Raw genomic sequence first — 22,337 nt, forward strand, 5'->3', positions numbered from 1 at the left:
GTATAACAGTGTAAAGTAGTGAGCGTGCAGCTTGTATAACAGTGTAAAGTAGCGAGCGTACAGCTGGTATAACAGTGTAAAGTAGCGAGCGTGCAGCTTGTATAACAGTGTAAAGTAGTGAGCGTACAGCTTGTAGAACAGTGTAAAGTAGTGAGCGTACAGCTGGTATAACAGTGTAAAGTAGTGAGCGTGCAGCTTGTATAACAGTGTAAAGTAGCGAGCGTACAGCTGGTATAACAGTGTAAAGTAGCGAGCGTGCAGCTTGTATAACAGTGTAAAGCAGCGAGCGTGCAGCTTGTATAACAGTGTAAAGTAGTGAGCGTGCAGCTTGTATAACAGTGTAAAGTAGTGAGCGTGCAGCTTGTATAACAGTGTAAAGTAGTGAGCGTGCAGCTTGTATAACAGTGTAAAGTAGCGAGCGTGCAGCTTGTATAACAGTGTAAAGTAGTGAGTGTGCAGCTTGTGCAAGTGTAAATCTGCTGTCCCCTCAAAATAACACATCACACAGCCGTTAATGTCTAAACCGCTGGCAACAAAAGTGAGGACACCCCCAAGTGAAAATGTCCTAATTGGGCCCAAAGTGTCAATATATTTTGTGGCCTCTTGGCCTAGAGTTCAGCAGAGCTTCACAGGTTGCCACTGGAGTCCTCTTCCTCTCCTCCATGACGACATCACGGAGCTGGTGGATGTTAGAAACCTTGGGCTCCTCCACCTACCGTTTGAGGAGCCCCACAGATGCTCAGCAGGGTTCAGGTCTGGAGTCGTGCTCGGCCAGTCCGTCACCTTTACCCTCAGCTTCTTTAGCGAGGCAGCGGTCGTCTTGGAGGTGTGTTTGGGGTCGTTATCATGTTGGAATACTGCCCTGCAGCTCGGTCTCTGAAGGGAGGGGCTCTGCTTCAGTATGTCACAGTACATGTTTGCATTCATAGTTCCCTCAATGAACTGTAGCTCCCCAGTGCCGGCAGCACTCATACGTCTATTTCCCAAAGACAACCTCTGGATATGACGCTGAGCACGTGCACTCAACTTCTTTGTTTGACCATGGCGAGGCCTGTTCTGAGTGGAACCTGTCCTGTTGAACCGCTGTATGGTCTTGGCCACCGTGCTGCAGCTCAGTTTCAGGGTCTTGGCAGTCTTCTCACAGCCTCGGCCATCTTTATGTAGAGCAGCCATTCTTTTTTTTCTACTCAGAGAGTTCTTTGCCATGAGGTGCCACGTTGAACTTCCAGTGACCAGCATGAGCGAGTGTGAGAGCGATAACACCAAATTTAACACACCTGCTCCCCATTCAGACCTGAGACCTTGTAATACCAACGAGTCACATGACACCGGGGAGGGAAAATGGCTAATTGGGCCCAAATTGGACATTTTCACTTTTGTTGCCAGCGGTTTAGACATTAACGGCTGTGTGTTATTTTGAGGGGACAGCAGATTTACACTGTTATACAAGCTGCACACTCACTACTTTACACTGTAGCAAAGGGTCATTTCTTCAGCGTTGTCACATGAAAAGATATAATCAAATATTTACAACGATGTGAGGGGTGGACTCACTTCTGTGAGATACTGGATGTAATATTAATGAAGACAGAGCAGCTGGTCATCAGTTGCTCCTACAGCGAAATAATGAACAAAAAAAACTAATTTTAGATCTGAAAATGTCTGTTTTGGTGACGTAAACATATTTAACTTTGGCAGTTTGCTGCTTACTTTGGTACCATTTAAGATTTGTGACTTGAACTGCTTAGATTTACAGAAGAACTACAAACATGTAGGAGTTCTAAAGCTCCTGACCGGTGGAGTACATCAGGTGAAACAGGATTATAACACTCTGACAGCGACGATGTGTCAGACGACCGAGTTCAGACTCACAGCTGCAGTTTGAAGCCTTTTATGGCAATGCTGTCTGTTTGAGTGTGTGTGAAGCTATGAACTGTATAAACACACACACACACACACACACGTTGTTTGTCTCCTCGGCGTTCATGACATGTCAATGTGACCTCAGGTGACGTCATCATCACATCCAGCTGATCAGATCCGTCCGTCTCGTGTTCTTCTTCCGACGTAAATCAGGTCCAGCTTCATCCAGTCAGCTGAGACGAGCTCGTGCATTTGTTCTCGTCTCAGGACATTCGGTGCTGCCGTCGCACCAGACTTCGTTGTAGAAACGCCTGATTTTAGCCATGTTAGTAGGAAAGCTTGGTTCATACCTACAAACATCAGCAGCTGTTGGATGGATGGTGATGAAACGTGGTACAGACCGTCATGTTCCCCTCAGGGTTTAACTAAATAGGCACATGCTGTAATTAGGTGTCAGGTCTCTAAACACAAAGTAAATATGTGGTTTATGTCTCCGTCTGAGTGGTGAAACGTGGTTTATGTTCTACTGTCAGCACCCCTCTGTCGCCTCTTACTTCAGCAGCCATGATGTCAGGCTCTTTCCTCTCCAGGACTCTCTGCTCAGTGGCTGTAATGACCACTGCAGCCTGTAGGGGTCAGTAATGTCCTTTTGTTTACCTGAATGACCCTCCGTCCTCCTCAGATAAACCCGACCCCCCAGCGAGGGTCCCTGCAGCCTCAGATATCCGGCGAGCCAGTCTGACTCTGTCCTGGTACGGGCCGACCTATGACGGAGGCAGTGCCGTGCAGTCCTACAACCTGGAGATCTGGGACTCTATGGAGCAGCAGTGGAAACACCTGGTGTCCTGCAACAGCACCTCCTACAACGTACAGGTGAGTTCAGCTGTTATTAACCAGCAGCTCTCTGAAACCACAGATGGATGCACCTTAACGGAAAGGAAATGTCTTCAGAGTATCTCCAGTTTAAGGGTTAAATAAAGTTTCTGTCTGTTTGTAGAACCTTCTTCCAGAGCGTCAGTATAAGTTTCGTGTCCGGGCGGAGAACATCTACGGGGTCGGAGAGCCGAGTGCAGAATCTGAACCTGTTACTGTAGGACTGGTGGACGGTGAGTAAAGCCACAATCATCTCCCTCTATCGGTCCTGATCCTTGTCCACGGTTCTGTTCCAGGTCAGTTTTGGTTTGCTAGGTTTTTGTTTGCCTGGATGAGTCAATCACGGCCTCCATGTGAAGCATTCTTGTGTCGCTGACCCATGGACTGGATACTGGACTAAAAGATGGCGCCCAGTCTCTTTAATTTTACAGATACGAAGCCGTCATGCAATCAAATTCATAATAGGAAGAGTAATAGCTGCACTTGTTTGCTGCTGGAGGTGTCAACTGTTTTACAGACTTTTATAATGGAGGTCCAGTGGAATTGTTTGACCACTGGGTGGCACCACATCACATCAATGAAAACACCCATGGACTGACCGGGGAAGCACTCAGAGAGGGTTTAACCCACAATGATGCTGTGCTAAAGTGTTTGTAGAATTGTCTTGTAATAGAATGAGGTTTGGTGCTTAGTAACTTCCAGAACACGCTCATGTGCACTCATACATCCCTCCTAAACCAGTACTGAGTCAACTAAACTTAACTAAACTGCATTAACTGAAACCAAATAACAGCAGAGCTGAAGTAATGTGACTGAACTAAACTGACTAACTGTACTAACTGTTTGGTTCATCTGACAGACAACCAAGACGAGGTCGAGGCAGAGGAGGAGGATGAAGGTACGACACAACACATCTGAGAGCTGCACAATGACGCAAAATACGACACGACATTCAATATGACATATGACGCAAAAATACCAAAGGACATACAACACGACATATGACACGACATATGACTTGACATACAACACGACATATGACTTGACATACAACACGACATATGACGCAAAATACCAAAGGAAATATAACATGACATACGACACATGACGCAAAATACCAAAGGACATACGACACGACATACGATGCAAAATACGAGTCAACATATGACACGACATACAACACGACATATGACCAAAGGACATACGACACAACATATTACTCGACATATAACAGGACATACAACACATCATACGACACGACATACGACATGACACGACATATGACACGACATACATGACATCCAACGCAAAATACCAAAGGACATACAACACGACATGACTCGACATACAACACGATATACGACACAACATACAACACGATATACAACATGACATATGACATGACATACAACATGACATCCAACGCAAAATACCAAAGGACATACAACACGACATATGACTCGACATACAACACAACATATGACACGACATCCGACATGACATACAACATGACATATGACACGACATATGACACGACATACATGATATCCAACGCAAAATACCAAAGGACATACAACACGACATATGACTCGACATACAACACAACATGACATATGACACGACATCCGACATGACATACAACATGACATATGACGCAAAATACCAAAGGACATACAACACGACATACGATACAACATGACATACGACACGACATATGACTCGACATACAGTACAACACGACATGACATACAACACGACATACGACATGACATGACTTGACATACAACACGACATGACATATGACATGACATATATAAAATACCAAAGGACATGACATATCACTTAACGTTCATTATATAAGAAATCATGACGTGGTAACCCTCCTGCCACACCTGTGACCACTGACCTCTGTGTTGTTCTGCCTCAGACTCGGAGAAGGAGCCCGACTACAGAGACGTGACCATCAGAACAGACACGAAGGTGAAGGACCTCTACGACGTGGAGGAGAGGCTGGGAACGTAAGGCTCCGCCCACTCACACCTCACCCACAATGCACCTCTGATTTTGTCTGAAACTAAAACTGCGTCCGTGTGACAGGGGAAAGTTCGGCCAGGTCTTTAAACTGGTGGAGAAGGCGACGAAGAAGGTCTGGGCGGGGAAGTTCATCAAGGCGTACTCTGCAAAGGAGAAGGAGAACGTTCGGCAGGAGATCAGCATCATGAACAGCCTCCATCACCCCAAACTGGTCCAGTGCATCGACGCCTTCGAGGGCAAGTCTGACATCGTCATGGTCCTCGAGATGTGCGTAATGTGAACGACAACTTCTCTAATGCTGTGTTCATTTTCTCATCAAGGCTAAAAGCTGCTTTCATTTTACATCCTTCCACTTTCTCTAATAGGTTAAACAGCCCGGCCTTTAATTTGCTTAAATCACTGAACTCACCCGGCCTTAAATCTAAATGAATTCTATTTTGGTGATTGTTGTTTACATAAAATGAACTAAACGATTGGATTGTGAAGAATCTAACGATGTGTGAAATCTGACAAAAGTTTCAACATTTTTTAGTGTTTAGCCACACCAGGCCAGTAAAGGGACAGGCGTCTAATAGAAGTTTTACGTCATATATTTATTTATCGAGATCTCATCTCACCAGTAAATAACGGTCGATTTGCATTCTAAAAATTCCAATAATGATCATGATGCTCGATAATAAAGGTTTAAAATTTCCAACAAACACAACAGAATGCATCACAGCCATGAAATCTTTGGCTCTACAGTCTCTGCTGTAACTGGCAGTTAACACAGTTCAGTGTGGTGAAGTCATCTTCTTCCTCTCTGAGTAGTAGCAGCTGCTTAGCTTAGCATAAAGACAGGAAACGGAGATTTGGTTTGTTCTGACGGAGCCGGGCTAGCTGTGGATGATAACTGATCAGCCAGTAGAAGCCTGGAACGGAGGGAATCAATCTAAACCCTGATTGGATGAAAGTCTATAAAAAGCCATTATCATCCATAACTTTTGATTCACTATATTCGTGTTTCTTATCGTAGAGATAAAAACCTGCTGGTTATCTCTTAATTGGATCTGCAATCAGAGACGTTTGTTTTCGAAGAAAGTTGGAAATTCATTTTCTGGCCAACTATGTTGGGAATTTGAGATCAGCTATTTCCTGCCTGCTAATTTCAGAGCTGAAGGCAGTGATGGACGGACGGCAGCAAACACAAACACAACAAGACAGTCATTTTTATCCTCTTAAACTACAGTCACAAGTTTAAGATCAGCCCCGTGTTTGTAATTCTTCTGTAAATAAAGTAAAGTAGTTCAAGTCCAGGAAAAACCTTTAACCTCCTAACATCCCAGCGCCGCCTGCAGGCCGTCAGGTCCTGGCGGCAGCTCTCGCTATGCGCACACAGCTGCCATGTTAGCTTCATACTCATATGATCCACCGCTTAAAAGCTAAAATCCTCGTGATCCGACCAGTGCAAACCATTTCAAAATACAGTCACCACAGCGGGTACAATCAGCGCCTCTGTCAGACCAGCCAGTACAATCAAAACTGACGGTACTTACCTATGAAGCCTCAGAGGAATCCACCGATAGATTATATTCCAACAATAGTGCAAAAATAGTCTTGTTGTCAGACGATCCAATCCAATAAAAACATTTAGTCCAAAACACATTATTCCATCAGTAAATCCTCAGGGACGGCTGCCGCATCGTCTCAGATTTGCAGGCAGACGTGGCTCGTGTGTCATTATAACCGTAATAACTCCGGTTTGGAGAACTACGATAGCTTGTATTCAAATTAGCCGCTGAACTCTGACCTTTCGATTGACAACTAATCCGACCCAATAGGAGCTCACGTGTCCCTTTCATAGCCTACAACAGCCAATGAGAGCCCGCACTGTAAGGAAGGGCCGCCCCCTGTTATTTTCTGGGTAGGCCGAGCCAATTGCAATGAACTGTTGTGATGACTGGCACTTCCTGTAGCCAATAAAAATCTGAAAATAACGATATCCAGCTTTAAGTAGGAAGTTCATGATCTACCAGTAAAAAACACGTCTGTGTCGAGCAGCCGCCTGCCGCCAAGGGGCGGCGCTGTTTTAGAAAAATTACACTGAGACAGACACTCAGAAAAACCTGTGGAAAATACTCATTTTTCATGGTATTGGTATAAAATGTAAACTTGGTCCAGGTAAGGCTTTATGCTGCGGCACCACAGCTAATAAGTCCCAGCTGTAGTAGTCTGCAGGCATTTGTTAGCAAACATTTTCAAGCGGAAACCAAAAATAAATTAGTTTTAGTTTGTTTAAACTGATATTAATCAATTCCAGTAGCACTTACAGTGATTCTTTTGGGTTAGACACTGCAGAGCGTCTCTTTCAGAGAAGCCCAAAACCAGGCAGATACTCCAAACGGTTCAAGAACTGCATTCAATTTACTTTGGATTTAAAACGAATTTTACAGGAATGGTAAGAGGTTAATGGACCCAAAGTCAGCAGCCAAAGTAAGCCAAAGATTTTCAGATCTTAACAATTAATAAATGAAGGAGTTTTGTTCATTATTTCACTGTGGCTCTGTCTTCCTTCATTAATATTATATATAATATATAAAATAGTCCAAATGAAGCTTCTCAGGGTGAATTAACAGGCTGTTCCAAAGTATTTACTGTAGAAATGTGTTTACTTTCCTTCCTCTGCTGCAGAATAACCAAAGAAGACAAAGTTTAGGTCAGCAAAACTGAGATTTTCAGGGATTTATAATTTTCAGGGGTCAGGTCAAGTTATTCTTATATTTACATTCACACTGCAAACATGGGGCTGATCTTAAACTTCTGACCGGTAGTGTGTCCTGTGATAATATGATATTTTTAGCGTCTTTTACCAGATTGATGTGTGATCATCTCATTACGTCCTGAGATAAACAGGGAGAACCTGCTCAGATGGAAAGTGTTTGTTTCAGAGAACTCACTCTGATAAACAACAGAGACGAAGGGGAAACAGTAAATATCTGCTACCGTGATAAAAACTGGAAAACCAGCCGCACGGACAGAGAACAGAAAGGAAGTTGTTTACATTCAGGCTCTTATTGTGGTTGGGTTTCTCATTATTCCTCTCTGATAACACTTTCACCACCGTCATTACTGAGACAACATCAGACATCACAATACGTGGACAACAAGAAGACCCAGTGACCCAGGAGCTGTGTGTTTGTTTTTAGATACCAAGGAAACTCTGGAGATTTTATAGTTTATTTAATCAGTTCTGAAGTCACAACAGACCTTTTTTACAGCTCACCAAAATGGAACCACACATTCGCACCGATAGCAGCGAGCTACCAAGCGTGATGTCGGTAGGCGACCCGCTCCATCTCCTGAGCCGCCTGCCCCGTTATCAGTTACACCTGTTCTGTTCCTGTGAAGAGCCAAAATATCTGCTGTGAAAAAGATCCATCCTGTTGACTTTATGGATCTTAAATCGTGTCAGGGTGAATATGGATACGTATTAAAAAAGTCTTAAATTTCATATTCCAAAAATAATGAGCTCTGGCATCCAGCTCTGCGCAAATCAGTTAGTTGTTAGAAAATAAAAAAAGAAAACGTCTCTATTTGTATTTTTGATTTCACCCCTTAAGAGCACAAATATTGGATTCATTTCATAGGTGTCATTTACGCTGTGGACACTGGAGACGTGTCTCCATCACTTTTTTTAAAGTGTTTGTTAAATATGTTCTGAAAAATGGCTTGCAAAAAGAAATGTTAAAAACACTAATGAAAATACTTTGAGAAAGGTTTATTTGCACAATAAGAAAACATGCAATGTAATTTAAAGATAAAAGAAACAAATGTGCATTGTTCAGAAAAGTTTAAGCTAAAAAAATCTGAATGACTTTATTTAAATAAAGATAATTCTACCATAAATTGGTGCAGAAAATGTCTCCAGAATGCAGGAAATTAAGTGTTCAGTGCTCAACATTTTCTAGGGACCCCCAGACCCCCATTTAAATATATTTCAGCATTGAATATTTCATCAAATAGTGTTAAAATATCTTCTTGTCTTGTTCTCGTGAACCCAATATTGTGAATTGTGCATGTGAGCTAAGTGTATCGTCACAGCGCTAATCTGAACCCTTATGTCCCACAACTTTTCAACACAAAGTGACGTCCTTGATTCATTTTATCTCATCAGAGTACAAACACACCCCGAGCTACAGTGTGTTAAATATGAATGTATTATAATAAAATGTTTTATTAAATTCATGTAACTTCCTAAATAATTTTCTTGGGCTTAAAATTCATACAGATTTTCAGTGAAGTTGGTATTAAATTTCATCCTAGGTGGTATTAAAAAGGTCTTAACTGTGAGAATCCTGGGGGTACCCTGTCTTTAGATACCAGAGCTCTTGAATCCAGATAGGCAGTCTGAGTCTCTCTAGTGTTCACGAATAAGATAATCTCTTTTATTTTTATTCAGCTGCAAACGGTTTTGGCCCAGTGATGTGGCAAAGCACCGCTGACTTGCTGAGCCTTTCAGAGGGACGCAGAAGTGTTGGCGTGAGTTGTGTTTGGAGCTTTATGTAATACGTGTTGCTGTAGCAACAAGATGTCTTCTTCTGCAGGATCTCAGGCGGCGAGCTGTTCGAGCGGATCATCGACGAGGACTTTGAGCTGACGGAGCGGGAGGTGATAAAATACATGCTGCAGATCATCGACGGAGTCAGCTTCATCCACAAACAGGGCATCGTCCACCTGGACCTCAAACCAGAGAACATCATGTGTGTCAACAAGACCGGCAGCAAGATCAAACTCATCGACTTCGGCCTCGCCAGGCGACTAGGTGACCGCAGAAACACGTCTTAAAGGAGACATATTATACTATATTTCCAGTATTATACTGTAGTTATGTGACTTGTGGATGGTAACGTTATACTGGCTATCGGATAGCGGGACCTGGAGTCTCGCGTGTCCAAATTTTTTACTTGTCTTTATCTGGATAAATTCCCGCCTAAAAACCTGCATCCCGTGACACAAGAACAGCAGTATTATAACTTACAGTTGTGTTCTGACAGACAGCTACTAGCATAAACGCTAGCAGTGACAGCGCCGGCTACCCACCTGTCACTCAAAGTGGCCATGCCCCCAGCAATGCAGAAATTTAAAGCTTAATATTTATTTAAACAAGTGAGTTATAAGCTACTCAGTTAGCCGTGCAGCTAAGCCGTCCTGTTGCTGATTCTGCCCGGACTGATAACAGCAGCTACTCTGTTAGCAGCAGCTAGCTGCTTCACTGGAACGTGGGCTGGTCTATGTACATTTTTGGGGTGTAAACATTAAAAATCCCAGATGGTCTTTTGCATACATGAGATTAACATATGAAGGAAGAAACAATGGGGCCTTGATTCAGCAAAAATGTTATCACAATAAAACATTTCATATCATTAGATATCAGTAATTATCAGGATAAAAGTCAAATCATTATTTCTTTTACATTTAAAGATTTTTGTCTCCTGAGTGAAAGTTTTAAACTTTTCTTTCTGCTCAGAACAAACTCTTGATGCCAAACAGAGGATCATTAATCTGAGGCAGAACATCCAGAACTATTCTGATAAAATCTGTTTTCGACAAATATGATTAGTATTTTGATTGATGATTAGTTTCAGTCATTTATTTCTTAACAGAATTAATATCTTTATAGAAAAATTCAGTTCTAATTTGTTTGTGATTCAAATTAATCAATTCAAACATTAATTGATGATATATTGAACATTTATTAAATTTTTATTGAGGAAAATGAAATTGCGATAATGATCAATATTGTTTTATTGCCCAGTCCTGATGCCAAGGTACATACTTTAAGGTGATTAATGCTAACAGCATGCTTACATTAGCCTTACATGCCGGGTGGTTACCTTGCTAACTGCATCCATGTGACTGTCCCAACGATTGTCAGCATTTTAACAAGCTAACGAGTTTATTGACGGGACAACATTAGCAATTAGCTAAAAGCTGAGCCTGAAAATGGCTGTTTGTCTAATCGACTCTTGTCTTTGTGGCGTCCGACAGAAAACGCAGGAACTCTGAAGGTTTTGTTTGGGACTCCGGAGTTCGTGGCTCCAGAGGTGATCAATTACGAAGCGATCAGTTATCCCACCGACATGTGGAGTATAGGAGTCATCTGTTACATACTGTGAGTTTACCACGACTGTTACTCAGCTTCCTGTTGTTTCATGTCGTTCAGCTTCCTCTGTTTTAGCATAGCTTCAGTTTTTATATTTTATTTTGTTCACCTCTTTGTAGCTTAGCTTAACTTCATTTTGTTTTTTATTGCTTTAACTTCCCTTTACTTTAGCTTCTCTTAGCTTAGCTTCACTTAGCTTAGCTTTTTTTTGTGTTGTTTTAATTTCCCTTTACTTTAGCTTCTCTTAGCTTAGCTTTATTTTGTTGTATTGTTTTAACTTCCCTTTACTTTAGCTTCTCTTAGCTTAGCTTTATTTTGTTGTATTGTTTTAACTTCCCTTTACTTTAGCTTCTCTTAGCTTAGCTTCATTAAGTTTATATTGTTTTAACTTCCCTTTACTTTAGCTTCTCTTAGCTTAGCTTCACTTAGCTTAGCTTTATTTTGTTTTAATTGTTTTAATTTCCTTTACTTTAGCTTCTCTTAGCTTAGCTTCATTAAGTTTTTATTGTTTTAACTTCCCTTTACTTTAGCTTCTCTTAGCTTAGCTTCACTTAGCTTAGCTTTATTTTGTATATTTTGTATGTATATTTCTGAGGAAAATTTTTTAGTGGACTTTTAATCTAAAATAATATTTAGTATTTTATTTATTTTTCCTGAGTGATGTTATTTTTCACAACACTAGAACCGCCAGGGTTCGTTGTATACCTTTAACCACCATAGCAGGTAAAATTTACCTTCTAAAAAAATGCTGTGATTATTTCTGCTACATGTTGCTCCAACACACTTTGGGAAACATTTAGCACATTGGCTGTACATTTCCTATAAACACCATCCCCATATTTCAGGCATTTACAGAAAGTTTATTCTATTTTATTCATTGTCTTCACTGTGCAGGTCGATCGCTTGCGCTTTTGTGAAGGGCACATTCACTCGCGGCGGCCGCACGCTCTCTTGAAGGGACCGCAGAACACACCTCTATCAAAGGAAAAAACTACACTACTGCAGCATTAGCTTTGATGATCATGTAGCAACACAAAAGCTATGAGCAGCGGCTTTTATGCATGTTTACTTCATTCAAGTGGATCGCTGTCAGATAATGACCCGTCAGATGCAGAATCAACCCAGGACACATCGCTCAGCCCCCACCGTCAGACTCTCCTTCACTTCAATGCCTGTAGTGGGAAAGGCGTTGCCGATAGCAACATAGAATGTTTATCTAAACGCGTGACATGAACAGCGCTAACATGACTTCTCTATAGGGGTAAATTTTACCCGCTGGCGCTTATAGATATAAATGCCCATGTTTTAAATCTGGCTTTATATTGACATTTTTTAACAATAGGGGGTGCTACATAACACACTTTTAGGAAAAGTCAGAGACTGAGGGGCTTGAATATTATATAGAAACAAAGATACATACAATCAAAAAACAGCCGCAGCTAAATTTGGCGGTTCTAGTGTTAATGTTTGAAAAGTGAATCTGAGTCTTCTTCCCAGTGTTTTTCTACTTCCTGGCCAGCTATTTGATGTTTAGTGCTTGTGTTGTGTCTTCTCTTTTGTTTTGTTTACCTGCCCAGGGACAAAAGATGCAAATTAGCTGCTAGCTAACTCTGGTGCACTGTCCCTGTCAAATAAACAGGAAATGAAAGTGAAAATTCAGCCTGTGTCTGTCGCCCTCTCAGGCTGAGCGGTCTGTCTCCCTTCATGGGCGACAACGACAACGAGACTCTGTCCAACGTCACCTCGGCCTCCTGGGACTTCGAGGACGAGGCCTTCGACGAAATCTCCGACAACGGCAAAGACTTCATCACCAACCTTCTGAAGAAGGACATGAAGTAAGAAAATACATTTTAAACATGCCGGCATTTAGCAAGGCAGCTAGCTTAGAGGGCTAGTTAGCAGTAAAAACTACAGCTCGCCCCACAAGGAGTCACTGCAGTAACGAGCTGCGTTCACTTTCTGCTCAGAGTCCTGGACATTTTGTCGTCCAGGTGAAACCGTTCAGACGGAGAACTGTGTTACAGTAAAATGCTGCTGTGTGTGTGTGCGTCAGGGCCCGGCTCACCTGTGCTCAGTGTTTTGAACACACCTGGCTGAAGCAGGACACCAACACCATGAAGGCCACGAAGCTCTCCAAGGAGAGGATGAAGAAGTACATCCTGAGGAGGAAATGGCAGGTAAACAACAACAACAACAACCTGTTAGCATCACAGCAAAGTCACAGGATGAAAACAAGACGACAAAAACGTGCTAGGAGAACAAAATAAATAATAATAAAACACCACATAGCCTGATGCTACACAGTACTGTTAACCACGTCGCCATCCATCGTGGCCGACAGCACAGGAAGTGGTCATGTGACTGTTTCTTCTTCTTCTGTGGCAGAAAACGGGCCACGCTGTTCGAGCCATCGGCAGACTGTCGTCCATGGCCATGATGGCCGGAGTCAGCGCCAAGAAGGGCTCGCCCACCGAAGGTAAAGCAGCTGTCAGGGTGTGATGGTGGGTGGCCCTGGCCCGGGTCCCCCACTGACACCCCCCCCTTTAAATAATACAACTGTCTCTGCTCCAGTTTGGCATTTTGGCCGTCGCCATCTCGGTTTTTTGGAACCAGAGGTGAACATATTTGGACGAGAGAGTGGAGCTAGCTAGCTTGGTTAGCAAGGTGCATCTGTAATTAACATTAACTGTGATATTAGCTGGGATGCTACTGAAAAATGAGCAGCCGACTGCTGATGAGCTTTTTCAGCAGCGCTGGTTAAATGTACGCAGAGTCGCACCCTGCTGGCTGCTAGAGAGGACGCAGGTTTAAGGTTTCACTCTTCAGACCCGGAGGTTCCCGCTTGGTTCAGACAGTTTGCCATCTTTATACCGACTTTAAACAGGGGCTGAAACTTTTGATGATCAAACACTTCATTTCCTGCATTCTGGTGAAAGTTTCTGAACCAATTTATGGTGGAAATGTTTTTATTTACGTAAACGGAAACAAAATTCAGGAGGCAGGTGACATTTCAAAATGTATAAATACAGAATCTAAGTGAGTGCAGCTCCAGTCAGGCAACACATGCAGGCATGATTTAGTCTTCCGTCCTCTTTGTCATGTTCACAGGGAGAGAACGGAAAACTTGGCCAAAAAGAAACTGACCAGAAGTTGTTAAAGTTACTGTGGGTCATTTTATAATCAGCAGCTTGTTTTCTTTTTTAGCTTTTTAACGCACATTTGCTTCTTCTATATTTTAATTACACTGCATGTTTTCTTAAAATGCAAATAAACTTTTAAAGGGCATTTTCATTTGTTATTTAACCGCAAGCTACATTACAGAACATTTTAATAAATTATGCTTTAAAAAAGTGGTAGGGACGTGTCCCCAGCGTCCCCGGTGTAAATGACCCCTCTGGGAGACAAGCATCACATACAAGAACATCAGCATGATGAATTATGAGTGTTGTAGCTTAAAGTCTGGAGCTGTCACGGGTTTGAAGGGCAGGAAAGTGCAAGATTTCCCTCTGAGATGTAGGATGGAAATAAGTAAAATACATGAACCTCAAAAATAACTCAAGTACTTGACTGATGTTGTTCTGTTTGTACTGTAATTTACATTTAAAGATTAGTTGGGTCAGCTGACTGTGTGTGTGTTTATGTGTGTGTGCGTTCAGAGGATAACCAGTTCCTCGAGTGTTTGGAGTACGAGCAGAAGACGGAGTGTAAGCCGACTTTCAGCGCGGTCATCAAAGACGTGGAGGTGGTGGAGGGCAGCGCCGCTCGCTTCGACTGCAAGATCGAAGGTACGAGAGCTGAGACTGTCGATCGGTCACTCAATAAGTCGATCGATCCGTCGGTCAAAGGAACATCAGGAAAAAGGGAAAAATGCCTGTTTTCCATCTTAAAGTGGTTCGGTTTGATTTTAACTCGAGTTGTAAATGTCAGAAATTACAAGCTCAGAAAAGTTCTTCCAGAGCTTTCAGCCACCTCTCCTGGAGTTGCTCCGTTGCCATGGAGATGGCGTAGTAATGGGAGTTTGAGTCACATGATGACAGCTGATGACGCTCGCCAAACGCTTCCATAAGTTTTAGTTCTGCGTTGGGATGTAGTTGAAGGCTCTGGGGGAAAAATATTTTAGTGGAGATTGACTTTAAGCTCTGACGGTGATGAAGCCCCGCCTGTGTCTGCAGGTTACCCGGACCCAGAGGTGGTGTGGTACAAAGACGACCAGCCGATCAAAGAGACCCGACACTTCCAGATCGACTACGACGAAGACGGGAACTGCAGCTTAGTCATTTCAGAGGTCAGAGGTCACCTGTCGCTGTTTCTGTCTGTGAAGATGTGACGAGTCATGAACAGGCGAGCGGAGGCTAGGGTTCATTTTGTCAGCCATTTTAAAATGTAGTCCTGTGTCAGATGTCCTTGTTAGTTTTTGTCATGTTTAGTCCACTATATACTATTTTTTTAGTCAAGTTTTAGGTGACTAAAAGTCTGGGTATTTTAGTCAAAAGAAAATCAAAAGTATTTTAGTCAAGTTTTAGTAAATTCAATTCAAATCAGCTTTATTGGCATGAATAATAACAACAGTGTTGCCAAAGCTACAAATAAATTACATAAGCATATAAATAATTAATTTCATACATTTCATTAAATAAGTAAATAAAACAGTAAAAGTTGAGTTTGTGTGTGTGTGTTAATAAAAAATAAAATAATAATAATAAAAAATTCAAAAATTGCTCATATAATAGTGCTCATGTAATAATGTAATAATGTAATCATGTAATATGCTTAAATAATAATAAAAGTAAGTAAATAAAACAGTAGGTGTGTGTGTTAAAAAAATAAAAATCTTAAAAAATAAAATAAACAAATGAAACAGTAACGCGTATGTGTTAAAAAAAATAAAAATATATTAAAAAATAAAATAAATAAATGAAACAGTAACGTGTGTGTGTGTGTGTGTGTTAAAAAATTAAAATAATATATTAAAAGGAAATAAATACAAAACAGTAAGTGTGTGTGTGTGTGTTAAAAAATAAAAATATATAAAAAAATAAATGAAACAGTAACATGTATGTGTTAAAAAAATAAAAATATATTAAAAAATAAAACAATAAATGAAACAGTATTGTGTGTGTGTGTGTGTCAAAGAATTAAAATAATATATTAAAAGAAAATAAATACATAAAACCGTAAACGTGTGTGTATATTAATAGACAAAACAAACAAACAAACAAAAAAAATAATAATAATAATAAAAAATTTTAAATCAGTTTTAGTCATTAACCATCATTTTAGTCTTTTCTAACTCATTAGTATAATTCTGATCAGCATTTTGGTCAATCTGCTCAAACCAAAATAGAGATGTGATTCGAATGTTAGCTTTGTTCTCATTGTTATTGCAAAGGAGACGTTAACGTACCTCATTCCCGGGGGTTAGCCTTAATATGCCGCTTCAAGTTTGTAGTGTTTCTTCAGAAATCTTTTTTCAGAAATCTCCGATATAATTTGACGCTCTGTTTTTTTGTCCGCCTAAATGTGTTTGAAATGGGACCAAATATCTAAGCGCCTCTTTCTCCTGAGCATGTTACGTTCATCACCACAGTAACGTTTCCCTCGCCCACCAGGCATTGCCCACAGGAAGAAAACAACACCGCTGAATGAACACTGTTCATTTAGAGGGAGAAAATATGGCCTGTAATATTTTGTCTCCTTGTTATACTGAAAAAATGAAAGAGAGATTTTATTAACATTGTTATTTTATGAATTACATTTTAGTTTCGTCATTTTTCGCAGACAATTTAGCACGTTAATATAGTCACAGTCAGCATCTAAGGACATTGTCGCCTTCTCGTTTTAGTCAGGAGAAAAAAAGCTTGTTGACGTATATATTTCGTTTAGTTTCGTCTGACGAAAGTAACACTAGTGGAGGCGAGCTGGTACCAGTTAACGATGTCTTGATACCCGCAGGTGTCCGGAGATGATGATGCGAAGTACACGGTGAAGGCGGTCAACAGTCTGGGGGAGGCGACCTGCACCGCAGAGCTGCTGGTGGAGGTGATGGCTGGAGAGGAGGAGGAGGAGGAGGAGGAGGAGGAGGAGGAGTAAAGCAGTGTTGGTCTGGACTCCCACAGTCTTCAGCCTGTCAGACCTGAGCAGGACAAACTTACCCACAAACATCTGATGGTGTTGTTGGAGGGGCAGGTGGGTGGGGCTTTAAAACAACAGCGTCTCCAAATTCCCCAGTCCAACCCCATTCTCTTTAATCACTACACTCCCTGTATACTTAATCTCCTCCTCCCAGTGATGGCCTTACCTACACCATGCTGTGTTCTAAGCCCCGCCCACCTCACACCTCAGGCAAGCAGAGGCCCCGCCCCTCTCAGGCGAGCATCTGATCATTAGTGGGTTTCCTCTTCAAGGTTAATTCATTGAATATTTCTTAAAGACATATGATTGAAACAGGATACTTTACTGTCCATTCTTAGATCATTTTTAAATATCTCTTAATTTAAAATAAAATCTAGCATCAGTGAAAATAACCCCGAGTAACAGCTGCTTGGTGAAGAAGAAGCAGCAAGCAATCAATGAACGTAAACACAAATATGTGTGTTTGTTTACAGAGAAATCTCCACAAGGAGCTTTAACATGCTAACAACTACATTTCCCATGATGTTTTAGACAGCAGTACAATGTCAGAGAATTGTGGGAGCTGTAATCATTGCAAGCTAACGACGAGGTGGTAAAATGTTATCTGAGAATATTAAGATGTTTCAGCTCGGCACAGAACACCGTGACAGAAAGCCTTGATGAGGAGACACACTGATGAAGAGCTGCTGGTGGAACACATGAAGTACAATCAAATGCTAATGAAATATGAAAACGTTTTTTCATCGTAATAAATAACGTTCAGCCACTGCTCTCAGGGCCCCGCAGACTCATAGGAGCTGTAGTTGTTGGGACTTTAGGTCTCTGTCTGATGAAACCATGAAAAATGTAAAGTATGTGAACCCGACCTGCTCCCTGTGCGAGTCCAGGTGAGGAAGAAGATGGTGTGATAGAAGCAGTGAAGAAGAAGAAGAATGAGCTTTATATTCACAGAGTTGGGCCACTTAACAACAAAGTGGCTTACTGTGAGAAGAGTTAGCAGTTTATCGTGTTAGCACTGCAGCTAACAGACAAAAGGAAGGAAAATTACATTGATCACCTAAAGATGATCCATATTTTACTGATGAACTGATTAAAACTCACCAGAACTAGTTTCAGATAGACAGCAAGCTAACGTTTGTTAGAAAACGTCACCCTTACTAATGTTAAAATAGGATAAGAGGAACTTTTTTGAACCCACATCAGAGAAATTCACTTGTCAGAGCAGGCAGAAGTAGAAAAATATATATATACACATTATACTTTCACTTATACACATATGACCGTGATGGATAATTGTAATACGCACATACTGTGTAGCATTATACTAAAATATTAAAAGCTATAAAGTGCTCAATAGCTAATAACTGTTTGCTAATTAGCAGCAGAGGTGTGTCGGTGCTGTGGTGATTGATTTAAACTGTTTTAAATTATCAAAATAAAAATGGTACAGATTAAATAAATCAATATCAAATCACTTGTTTAAAAATAAAAAATGTATAATGATATTAATTACTATTGAAAATAATCATTCGCCCAAAGCTAACTTCAGATAGAAACCAAAATAAAGTTCTTAACATGTCATGTTAGCAGCAGTCTGATCCGAGGGGAGGGAATTAAGTGCTTCATTCATCTAAATATATTTTATACAGAAAAAAACAAAAATACAAATTAGTAAAACTAATAATTTGATAAAATAGTCATCAAAATAATTATTAGCTGCTGCATTTAGACATCTTGCAAAGCTAAATTTAGATAAAGAGCTAATTAACATTTGTTAGCTAACATCAGCCTAACTGATGTTAGCTTGCTAGCAACATTAGCTTACTAGCAACTACAATTTTTGCTGTTGGGAGTCAAATAAAATAACTTTCAACCATTAAAATCAACTTGTACAACTTAAATTACACAAATATGTAACACAAAAAAGTGGATTAATCAGTTATCAACATTTTAAATTGGATGCAGCCCTAAAGCTAACTTATCTAGACTAATGTTAGCGTTCTAGCTAATACACATTAGCTTACATTATCATAGATTAGGTTGTAGAGGAGTGATTTAAAACAGCTTTGAACCATCGAAACACAGTTTGTGTTGATTAAATAAATCAAACTAGTTGAAAAATGAAGGAGTGATTAATAGGAAAACTTACACACTAATTAATAGCTAATTAGCATCACAGATTTGGCATGCGAGGAGTGAATTAAAACACTGCTAGAGTGACAGTAGCTTATGTTTATCAGCTAGTGTCTATATCAAACATTAGCTAATGTGCCCTTGGGAATTAAAATAGTTTTGAACATCATATATTAATAACGTTACACAATGAGCGAGCAAACTTGGTAGCTCAACCCCACTCAGCAATGTTAGCACAGATGTCAGGATAGCCAGTCATGTTTTCCTTTTAATTCTCCCTAAAATGATTGAATTTTATTTGTTAGAAATGTTTTAATTTTCACAGCGTTCTCCAAGTTTTTATTCTTCTGCGATTGTGAAGCCTGGTGCAGTTGGATTGATGTAGTTCGGTGCACAAGAACACCAGTGACAAAGTTTACAAAAAACATTCAGGAAAAAACATGAAACCATGCCACCAAGTGCCTTAATGTGACCCAACTGTGTTGATATAAGGCTCAGGGTATGAACCACGATGATGCCGATATGTGATGATGATAAATTATATAACGATAACCCATTTGTTAGTGTATAACCTAGCTGCTCCCCGTTTGCACCTGACGTGTTCAGCTGAGAAATGTTGAATGGGTCAGTTTGGTTCTTCTCTTCTGTTTGAGCACTTTTCTTTCTGTCTTGTTTGTATTTTTTGACTTCGACAGCAGTTTTAGCCCAAAACCATCTGAAAGCTAGCATCACCTCTGCCTTACGTTGTTAGCCTTAAAGCAGTGCGGCGACACTTTTAATGACAGTCTGGGCGATTTAAAATGTTTGCTACCAGACATTTGTCACGTTGTGGGACAAAATAGGTAATTTTTCCTTTTCGCTGCCTTAAAGAAAGTTTGTTAGCAGTGTTGAAAGAAGAGAATTTACAAAAATCAGGGATTGTCTCTTAAAGTCTGTACGAAATGAAAAAATGCAGTTAAAGACATTGTTGGACATTTTGTCATAATTCTGACATTTGTGTCTTGTAAATATGACTTCGTGTCTCATAATTACATGATAGAAATCCCCATAAAAATATCAAAATTACAAGAAAATATCTTAAAATTATGAGAAAATATCTCAAACTTGCAAGAAAAATATCTCACAATTATGAAAAAGTATCTTAAAATTCTAGAAATTTTCTTAAAATTACAAGAAAAATTCCTAAAATTAGTTGAAAGTATATCAAATTGCTAGAAAAATATCTCAGACTTATTAGAAAAATATCTCAAACATCTTATAATTACAAGAAAACCTCAAAATTATGTGAAAAAATCCTAAAATTACAAGTATCTCTGAATTAAAAGAAAATATCTCCAAATTTTAAGATCAAATAGTTTCATGATACAAATCTTGCAATGATAAGCACTATCTTCAAAATAACAAGATTTGTATCTTTTAAAAACGAGATGAAGACATCTAAAGATTACCAGATGAGACACCGTCACATCTTTATCTCGTAACTATGACATGACAACTATGACGCTTTTATCCTAAGCGACTTACATTTGAGGAACTTAAAGAAAAGACCTTCTAGTTTCTAATTTGTACCTCAAAATTAATAAATATGTATCTTGTAAATGAGATATAGATTTTGTCATTTTGATGTGCAATTCTCCGTTTGTTTTCTTACGGATTTTCTCATTTTACAATAACAAGATTAAAACGAGATGGTTCATCACAAGAGGTTTTCCATGAATAAACTCACATTATAAGGATCTCGCAGCTGTCAGACAACATTTCGAATATTTCGTCTCTGGTGAATGCCGTGCACAATTCAAAAAATTAAAGTTATAAGAAACATAACGGCGCCGTGAAGAAGGAAAACTGTTTTTGCATCTTAAATGCAGTTTTCTGAAAACAAGTTAACTGTTTTAAAGTTAAAACCTCAGCAGCTTTAGGTGCCAGAATGTGACCTGTGTCCCGTCAGGTAGAAACAGGATGTGATTTAAAGGTGAGTTAACGTGTTGGTGCAACCGGGTGTTCACACTGATGTCGAAGTCATTTTCATTTTTATTTTTTTGCCACATTCCAGCTGTTTGTTTGTGCTTTGAAACAATTATTTAAAGGCTTTAAGGGCTGATTCAGTTTTCAACCAAAAACCAAAGAACCTTCTTTAAACCTTCACAGGTGTGTTTGTGTGTGATCTGCATTACGCCGTGTTACCTGGGCCTGTTTGTGTGTTTGGTGGTTGTTTGTTTTTAAGAATGTTTTAATTTTAGACTTATTTAATGCACAGATTCATAATTATAATATTTCAGCATCCGTCTTCTCTGAGATAATCTCGCCAGCACTTAATTTGTCACAGTTACAGTAATACTAAACCAAGCAGTGACTCACTCCTAGACTGATTTGTTTTTGTATTAGATGTAAGTTGATTATATTGCTCTAATTTTTATAATTATAAGAGTTTGATGAACTGCAGATGACATGTATGAGAACACTGTGTATTTACTCACAGATACCAAATAAAATTTCTCACTAAACCAAAGATCTGCTGTGGCGTGTGATGTACCAAGACGGGGAGCCCACACTGTGTTGAAAGTAAAGATACACACTGCTGTGTTCATTACTGGTTTACCTGTGAGTCTGACTGGTGCAGAGAAAACTTCAACCTAAAAAGTATCAAAAAAATACAAGAAAAGTATCTAAAAAGTACGAGAAAAGTATCTAAAAGATACAAGAAAAGTATCTAAAAAGTAAAAGAAAAGTATCTCAAAAGTACAAGAAAAGTATCTAAAAAGTACAAGAAATGAATCTAAAAAAATACAAGAAAAGTATCTAAAAAATACAAGAAAAGTATCTAAAAAATACAAGAAAAGTATCAAAAAAATACAAGAAAAGTATCTCAAAAGTATGAGAAAACCGTCTCAAATTGCGAAGGTTAGGTGATCAGCCCATATTGTGAAAGAATAGTGACCCAGGTCTGTGATGTTCTTGTTTCTTCTCAAACAGCCAGTATTTCCTGTTTCTGGTCACCACGCATGTACTGAACTCTGTATCTGCCAACATTAAAATGAAATTGAAATTTCTGGGATGGTGACCTGCAGTCTTGCAGAATCAACCCGTCCTCACCAGAGAATCGGTCTAGACCATACTCTATGATGTTATTTACAGAAGCCCAACAATTCCCACCAAGAGC

At 39.9% G+C, this 22,337-nt stretch overlaps 1 protein-coding gene across 1 annotated transcript in view; it reads left to right on the forward strand.

Moving 5' to 3' along the window:
- Positions 1–21,686, forward strand: part of LOC123974054 (myosin light chain kinase, smooth muscle-like) — a 61,849-nt gene extending 40,163 nt beyond the window's left edge. The window contains exons 8-20 of the mRNA XM_046054473.1: positions 2,546–2,736; positions 2,861–2,969; positions 3,596–3,634; positions 4,664–4,754; positions 4,834–5,037; positions 9,354–9,571; positions 10,798–10,921; positions 12,595–12,747; positions 12,966–13,089; positions 13,298–13,388; positions 14,569–14,697; positions 15,085–15,197; positions 16,865–21,686. Coding sequence (XP_045910429.1) covers positions 2,546–2,736; positions 2,861–2,969; positions 3,596–3,634; positions 4,664–4,754; positions 4,834–5,037; positions 9,354–9,571; positions 10,798–10,921; positions 12,595–12,747; positions 12,966–13,089; positions 13,298–13,388; positions 14,569–14,697; positions 15,085–15,197; positions 16,865–17,002 — 1,724 coding nt within the window. The 3' untranslated portion in view covers positions 17,003–21,686. The remainder of the gene's footprint in view (positions 1–2,545; positions 2,737–2,860; positions 2,970–3,595; positions 3,635–4,663; positions 4,755–4,833; positions 5,038–9,353; positions 9,572–10,797; positions 10,922–12,594; positions 12,748–12,965; positions 13,090–13,297; positions 13,389–14,568; positions 14,698–15,084; positions 15,198–16,864) is intronic.
- The last annotated feature ends 651 nt before the right edge of the window (positions 21,687–22,337 follow it).

This window comes from Micropterus dolomieu, linkage group LG07 (genome assembly GCF_021292245.1).
Source record: "Micropterus dolomieu isolate WLL.071019.BEF.003 ecotype Adirondacks linkage group LG07, ASM2129224v1, whole genome shotgun sequence".
NCBI lineage: Eukaryota > Metazoa > Chordata > Actinopteri > Centrarchiformes > Centrarchidae > Micropterus > Micropterus dolomieu.